General features: G+C 34.8%; 1 protein-coding gene across 1 annotated transcript; it reads left to right on the forward strand.

Annotated features, from left to right (window-relative positions):
- The first annotated feature begins 336 nt into the window (after window positions 1-336).
- Window positions 337-6,124, forward strand: LOC114293126 (2-alkenal reductase (NADP(+)-dependent)). The gene is made up of 5 exons (XM_028237162.2): window positions 337-826; window positions 2,825-3,002; window positions 4,361-4,527; window positions 4,787-4,866; window positions 5,447-6,124. Exons 1-5 carry the CDS (start codon window positions 590-592, stop codon window positions 5,823-5,825), a joined length of 1,041 nt encoding a protein of 346 aa, XP_028092963.2. The 5' UTR covers window positions 337-589; the 3' UTR covers window positions 5,826-6,124.
- The last annotated feature ends 2,193 nt before the right edge of the window (window positions 6,125-8,317 follow it).

Genomic DNA, 8,317 nt, shown 5'->3' on the forward strand with positions numbered 1-8,317 from the left:
AATATTTCCGACTGTGCAAGGCAGGCCGTTGGCCATGTCAATAGAGATTACCTCGGTGCTACGCGGTCCGTTACGTCTGACGTTATCTCAGCTCGGCCGTACAGTCTGGTGAAAATCTCCCCTCTCACTCTTCCTTACAAAATTACCTTATAGATTGTGGTCAATTTACATCAAATCAAACCGATCGACTAGTCGAACATCCGTTTAGCCAATTAGTACTTTAATAAAAATTTAAAATTTTCTATTAAATCAAGTGATGTATCAAATAAATTTTTTATTTAAATTTAATTAAAAAAATAAACGTTACAAATGCTCTAATTTATCTCCGTCTTTAATGTCACAATCAGCTTTATTGATTAGGCGCACTCACGCTTCTGTATATCTATATCCAACAATAATATAGAACTCTAAAAATAAAATTCTAACGGGATGAAAAAAAGCAAACAGCAAAAAACAAAAACTAAAGTCAAAACACCCACTCTTAGAGCTAGCTCTTCTCTTCCTCTAACGCCCCTAAACATTTTCCATCTATTTCTATATCTGTATCGTCAAATCTCATTGAGAGAGAAAGAGAGCTTGATTTGTTGGTATGGAGGTGGTGGAAGAGGAAGTGAGCAACAAACAGATCATTCTGAAGGAGTACGTGAGCGGTTTCCCCAAAGAGTCGGACATGGTGGTGAAGACTGGTACCATTCGTCTCCAGCTTCCAGAGGGTTCGAAGAACGCCATTCTAGTGAAGAATCTCTACTTGTCTTGCGATCCTGCCATGCGTGGCCGCATGAGGAAGACGGAAGATAGCTACGTTGAGTCCTTCACTCCTGGTTCTGTAAGTCAATTCTGAAACTATATATGTATATATTGAATGGAGAAACATTTGATTGGAAGAGATCTAGATTGTTTGATAACTATGGGAAATTGGGCGTGTTTTCGTAATACTCTATGTAGAAGAGGACTAAGTGGCTATGTTGAATTTTATATTTTAATCTTGGGCAAATTTATCCATGTACCCTTAACATTTGAAAATAATCGCATAATCTGAACGTGGTTTGTAAACGGAAGAGTACCAACAAATATTTTGTCTAACTTAACAGCTTCTGTGAAATACGTTGCAGACATAAGGGTTATATGTTCATTTTTAAAGTTCAAGACGTAAATCTTACATGGAATAAAGTATAGAGTTTTTTTTTTTGGTTAATGAATAAAGTATAGGGGTTAAGTACATCGTGCCTTTCAAACAAATGATGACAAAAATTTAGGAGTATATTAGTCTTTTTTTATTAAATCGTTTTCAATCCACAAATCACAAGGGATTATGTGGTCATTTCTACACCTTACAGAACAAACCGCACATGCCTCAAAATACAAAATAGATGAGGATAAAGTGAAGTTAGACCTTTAATCTTTTTATCTTGATCCCAACTGCTGATGATGTCCTTTTTCTTCTTTTCTATTTGATGGGAAGATCTGGATGATTGTTATAGTAGAAGAATAGAAATGGGTATGTCAAAACCTACAGAAGTTGTTGAAAATTTGGGGAATTACGAAACTGTTGTAACAAAACTCACAAATTGCTCTCCAATTCCACTTACTAGTCTCTTGCGATGTTTAGAATTTAGGTTATCATCACAAATATTTTGTATGATTCCCAATTTTTATGTATTTATTTTTTTGAGTTTTAATTATGCTGTAACCTATCCCAAAAAACTCCTTTAACCAATTAAGGCAAAAAAAAAAAACCCATCTCCAATCTTTCATCTTTCAACAATTTCATCAAACTTAAAGTGATAGTTGGAAATTTGGTGAAAGATTTGATTCATACCTAATTTGAAACAAATTTGATGAATCTCATTTTCACTAAAATTTTCATCAAATTTGGGTTTGGTGAAGGATTAGAATGCTCATAATTTGTAGAGTTATTTCAGCACTTTGATATGAGTCCACACTTCACAGGTACCCAAAAGACACTAATTCCCCAATGCCGGGATTTTGGTAGGAGTTTTTAAGCTGTTTTTTTTTTTCAATAGGCTATTTTTGTCTGCAATTTTCTAGACTAAATGTTCAATTCTAGTGTAGTTAATTGTTGGATGCTGAACCTTTGGGATCATGTCTCCTGTGATATGCAATCCAAAACAAGGAGCACTTCCATTCCAAAACACGACTTTGTTCTTTGAAAACTAAAGTTATTTTTTGAGCATATTTAATAACTCAAAATTAACAAAATAAAAAGAATCCACTAACAAATTCTCTGAATTTCTAGATACGGAGACATGATAATGGTTGGTGGAAAATGATTTAATTATAATATTAACATTTGAATTTGAGCTTACAATTTCACCTCACCTCAACTCAACAAGCCTAAGTCCCCTTACTTGGGGTTTAGCTACAAGGGTTTGTCTTCACCAATTGGGTCTGTCCAATGTTGTATCCTGGTTAAATCCAAGGCAAAATTATGTTCTTTTTCATTGTCTCAACTTGTATGCTTGGCCTTCCTCTTATCCTTTTAGTTAGTGCACATTGCACATGCACATGACCCTTAAATTCCAATTAAATAAAACCATCCACTCAAATTTTCCTGCTATACTAATCCAATACTAAAATTTTCCTGTACTATTTATTTTGTTCCATCAAACATCTCCAGAATTTAGGGACTCAAAAGGTCTATTTTATTTCTTTCCATAGAGTGATTGTTTATGTTTTGTTAGCTACAATGTTTAGGATTTTTTGTGGTCTTTTGAGAAATCATAAGTTTGCATGTGTGACTTTTCTTTTTCTTTTTCTTTTTCTTTTTTTATTGCTAGTGACTTTTCGTGTTGATGTTTTTCAGCCTATAATTGGATATGGAGTGGCTAGAGTTTTGGATTCTGGACATCCAAACTTTAAGAAAGGTGACTTGGTTTGGGGAATGACTGGATGGGAAGAGTATAGTGTCATTAAAGCACCAGAGAGTGTATTTAAAATTCAAAATACAAATGTGCCTCTTTCTTATTATATAGGAATCCTTGGTGAGTTTGTTTAATTTGTTTGCTTCAACTACTGCAAGTGCAATAAATAATAAGTTCTCTTATATTTTTTTTAGTTGCAAGAATCATTTTATCTTTGCACAACATCACTGCTTGAGGAGGTTAGCAGGACATGAAGCTGAAAGAAGTTTTCTCTGTTTCACTTATTTTTGTCTAACTTTAAGGTCAACAATTATACTCAATGAGATCATCAAGGGGATCATTTGGGCTGGGCATTAATATTATGAGAACATTCATTCTGAGAACTGACTGCTTGACATTTGAACAGAATGAGCTCCCAGTATCTTTTACTAGCATTAGTGATAATAATTGCTCTCTCTCATATTTGCTGAAAACTCCTCTCTGTCATTTTGCATCTCTATAATGACATCATGGGTCATTAATTGCACTAGCCTTTGTTCCAATATATGGGGTCTTTGGGAAGCTTCTTTAGATCCAATTTTGAATATTAGGTAACTTGTAACTAGACATGCTAAATTTATGGATCCTATTGGTGTCTGAAGAATGAAATTGGGGATGTAGCATTGGAAGACTCTCTCTCTCTCTCTCACACACACACACACACACACACACAAGATTACAGATGTTTGCATGAAACTCTATTTTCTTTTACTACTTTTTTTTTTTTTTGGTAAGTACATTTTCTTTTACTATATTTTAATTTAATGAATAGCTTCCTTTCTTATTTTTGCGCTGGCAGTTTTCCGCTAATTAGACTGAATATATTAACTCAATCTATTTATTACTATTATTATGCAATGTGATTGATAGATATAGCATTTTTTCATGCATACTAGCATTAGTTTACGACTTAATTCTATCCAAAACTTTCTTTTCTTTTTTTTTTTCCTTCACTATGATGAACTTGCAAACTGATGAAGTAATTTTAATCCTTCTGTCCATTTGTGGACATTATGGTTGTTTGGTGAAGTAGAATCACATCACTTGTTTAAAGTCCTGTGCACCACCTTTCATTTGACATTTTCAGGCAGTTGTTGTAGGGTAGATAATTTTTTACTTGATTTTAGGATAAGGTGAATTCAGTATGTGACATTTTTCATTGTTCCTTCTAGATCTATGGCTTTGTATTCTCACTTTGACAATTAATGAAGTTTATTGCTAAAATTTCATAGAAGGCCAGCATTTTGTTATAGTTCAGTTAGTAATTCAATCCATCACAGGGCATATATTGCTTGGAATTTTCAAAGCCTTAGTTATCATGCTTCCCTCTATAAGATGTGCAGAACTCATGTTTTTATCAAATTCTCTGTTTGTTAGTTTGTTTGTTTTTTTTTTGGGGGGGGGATTCTCAATTGTTGCTTTGAATTTGCATTTTGTAGGCATGCCTGGTATGACGGCCTATGCTGGTTTTTATGAGCTATGCTCTCCTAAGCAAGGAGAGTATGTTTTCGTTTCAGCTGCCTCTGGAGCTGTTGGTCAGCTTGTTGGGCAGTTTGCAAAGTTATCAGGCTGTTATGTTGTTGGAAGTGCCGGAACCAAAGAAAAGGTGAGTGCCCCTCCACATTCCATTATGCTATTCATGCTAAAATAACCAGTTAGTGGCTGGCCCAGTGAGAACTATATTGATTGCTCAATCAATGTATGTGGTCTGTCACCTTTTCCTTAACTAGCATGTTTGCAGAACTCTCACAAATTTTGAGATTTTAGCCAAAGAATATTTTATGCTGGGTCAGAGCAAGCATGGTCACTGACTCTCTTCTTTTTTTTGTTCTTCTGTTTCTTTCTTTTACTATTTTTCAACCAAGGTTGATCTGTTGAAGAACAAATTTGGGTTTGATGAAGCTTTTAACTATAAAGAGGAGGTCTTGGAAGCTGCTCTGAAAAGGTGAGCATTTCATGTTCTTGTATAGAAATACATAACGACACTAAAAGATTTAGAGCCTGAGTACATTGCTGGATAGAATGGCTGCTAATATGGACAACCTTGTTCAAGGAATGCCCCTCTATGAATAAAGCATGAAATTCTACAAGCCACCTTTTGACTTACCTTGTATAAAATAGATGGTGTCCAAAACTCAACTCCTTGGGGTCGTTTGTTGAAGATTGCATTTCTCCATTTTTTTTTTTTCTTTTGAAAGCTAGAAACTAAAACTTGTTTGGTTTATTGTTTTCATTTACAAAAAAATGGAATTGATTTTAAATTTTTCACTTTTTTGGGAAATGAAAAAATGGTGTTCAGTAGTTTTCAAAACAAGTTTTCAGTCTCTCCTCCTCCTCCACGTCTGACCACCATCCATTGCTGCCACCACCCACCTACCAGAAAACAAGGAATTGGCAACGTTAACAAACAATATATTTCTTCAGAAAAGTGTTGGTCATTTTTTTCTTTTCTTTTTTTTTTATATCACAATTTTCCCCAATTCAATATCTTCATTATGTACCCCTCTGATTAAACTTTTTCCCAGGTACTTTCCAAATGGCATCGATATTTACTTTGAAAATGTTGGAGGAAAGATGCTTGATGCAGTACTTCTCAACATGAGACTCCACGGTCGCATTGCTGTGTGTGGTATGATCTCACAGTACAACCTTGAACAACCCGAAGGTGTTCACAATTTGTTCTGTCTTATCACAAAACGAGTCCGTATGGAAGGATTTATAGTTTTCGATTACTATCACATGTATCCGAAGTTTTTGGACATGATCTTGCCCCACATAAAAGAAGGAAAAATCACATACGTGGAAGACATAGCTGAAGGCCTAGAGAGTGCGCCAGCAGCTCTTATTGGGCTTTTTGCCGGTCACAATGTCGGCAAACAGGTGGTGGTTGTAGCTCGTGAATGATGATGTTGTTGATGTCCTGGCAAACCCTAATGTAAATTCTTAATATGCTTTGACTAAACTTATTAGAGAAATGGTTTCTTACTGGGATGATGTTGCTAGAAGCTGTTTTTTTAAGTTTTAATCAATGTATGAGTGTCAAGGAAGTGTGAGTGTGAGTGTGAGTGTGAGTGTGAGTGTGACGGGCTGTGTATGCTTTGCCCTATTTGTTTCCCAGTTTGTGAACTCTTGTAAGTTTCTTCATTACTCTTTGCTTTCGGTTTAATAAATGAGTCCGGATCCGTCTGTCTTGGTTGTCTGCAGCGCTTCCTTTTTTTTTCCCTGCCCCTTCTTCTTCTTTTGTTTTTAAGCCTCTTTTTCTTCTCTCTCATCTCTCAAATGTCAGAGAGAACCCAAACAGACAGAGACGAAGATGGATGGCGAGAGAATGGATTCAACTCAGTACCATCACCAAAATTTGCAAAATTATCTACACCTCTTCCTCTGTTATCCATCTCTCTCTCTCTCTCTCTCTCTCTCTCACACACACACACACACAAAAGCACTAGCATTGTAATAATGAACCAGATCTGAATTTCATTCAAAAGAAATACCAAAATTGCAAATACGAATATTGCTGGAGCGATTCAAGATCAGATCCAAACCAAACTTAAGCCAATCAAACTCATATAAGTACAAATCAAACCATTTCGAACACAAATTTGAGAGATTCAGTCCAAAAGAAGGCCTCAATCAAATATATATATGTATGTATATGTAAGATTTATTTTACAAGAAGTCATTTGCAGAATTATTTGATACAATATTTGCAAGAATATATATTTGATACAATATTTGAAAACAATTTCATGAATCAAACCCATAGTGTGTTCCAAAAAAAAAAAAAAAAATCATGAATCAAACCCACTCGATTTTTTTTTTTTTTGGGCGAAGGATCTTTGATGCTCTATAAAGATGTTTCAAGAAGATTCGTTGTCTGAGACCAATCTCTTCACGGCGATGCAGATCGGAACAGATTTGAGACCATTGGAGCAGATCGGAGGGAGATGACCACGTTTATCGGCTTCCCTAATCATTCCCGTCAACTCTGCCGTCGTGATGTTCCTTTTTCCATCCTGAACAACTTCTTCTCTATTCTGTGGTGTTTTGAAAATAATGAAGTGAAAGAGAGGCTGAAAAGCTAAAGAGGAAGGAGAAAAAAAAAAAAAAAAGAGGTCCAAAACAATGTCGTTTTGGACAGCCGCAGACAACCACAGCAGACGATTCGAACTCTTAATAAATATGAGTGTGATGTTTATTTATTATGCTTTTAATTTTTGATATTCTAAAATTAATGATAATTTGCAATATATATCTGATTTAGAAAAAGAATTCAATCGTTTAAGAGTACTATTATCAATTGCTTCTGGTCACCCTATCATTAATTATAATCGAATAATTTTTACTATTAAAAGATGAATCAAGGTTGAAAAATTTTTGTAAAGCGTCTCCAACAATAATTATAATATTTAATTTTGATTTAATTTTTATCACTAAGATAAGTACCTTTGGCCGTATTTGGTACCCTGAACTGAAATTATTTATATTTCTTAGTTTTGTTTGGGTATTTATATTTCTTCCAACTTTCAACCCATAAACACTTTCTTTATTTAAGCGACTGAATGAAATGAGATTAACATTTCTACGGCTGTGAGTCTTAGAATATTGTGGGTGTTTGGTATAACTTAAAAATAATTTATTTCAACTTTTACCTTAATTTAAGTTGAAATGGTGTGTTTGGTGTAACTTACAAGGTAGCAACTTATAACTTGTTGCAACTTAAATGTGAAGAAAAAAGTTGATTTCAAAAAGCATCTCAAGTGGTGCTTTTCAAATTCAGGCCTTGTTTGGGGTGTCTTAAAAAAGTTAAAAAGTTACTATCCTATTTAAGTCACATCATCTTATTTAAGTTAGATCACCTCTCTACCACATCACTTCAAACTCAACTCATATTTTATAAAAAAAACCAAAAAATACACTTATTTAGAACATTTTAAACAACCCTCAGATTATACGAATAGCTAAAACTGAAGAAGTCAAAATACTTAAATGTCCTATATCATTACAAAATATTACCATGAAACCAGATATATATATACTCCTATTCTACTCTCTCTCCTCATTTTACATTTGAGAATACAGAGAGAACTCTAGAGAATCCAAAGAACTCTCACATCACCACCTCCAATCACCACCCCCACCACCCCTCTCCCTCTACATGTGGCAGGTGGTGATTGGAGGAGAAGGAAAAAAAAAAGAAAAGAAAAAGTGACCAATCAAAAAAGAGAGGGGGTCAAGGGGAGGGGGGGGGGAAATGGGGTCTTAAACATTTTTGTTTTGCCCAGATGGAATCTCAACGTGCGCAGATCTGAAGCCGATCGGAGGCACCATTATCGTCGACGAAATCTAGATGACTAAACTTACACCCCATCTCCGACGAGCTGTAAGTTTTGATC

Source organism: Camellia sinensis, chromosome 6 (assembly GCF_055761805.1).
Source record: "Camellia sinensis isolate YWXY chromosome 6, ASM5576180v1, whole genome shotgun sequence".
NCBI classification, from domain to species: Eukaryota; Viridiplantae; Streptophyta; class Magnoliopsida; order Ericales; family Theaceae; genus Camellia; species Camellia sinensis.

Bases quoted from the DNA above. Each gene is read 5' to 3' on its own strand.
- LOC114293126 (XM_028237162.2), top strand. From the start codon at position 590: ATGGAGGTGGTGGAAGAGGAAGTGAGCAACAAACAGATCATTCTGAAG. The intron at 3,003-4,360 runs GTGAGTTTGTTT...TGCATTTTGTAG, and splicing joins TTATTATATAGGAATCCTTG to GCATGCCTGGTATGACGGCC. The intron at 4,528-4,786 runs GTGAGTGCCCCT...TTTTCAACCAAG, and splicing joins GTGCCGGAACCAAAGAAAAG to GTTGATCTGTTGAAGAACAA.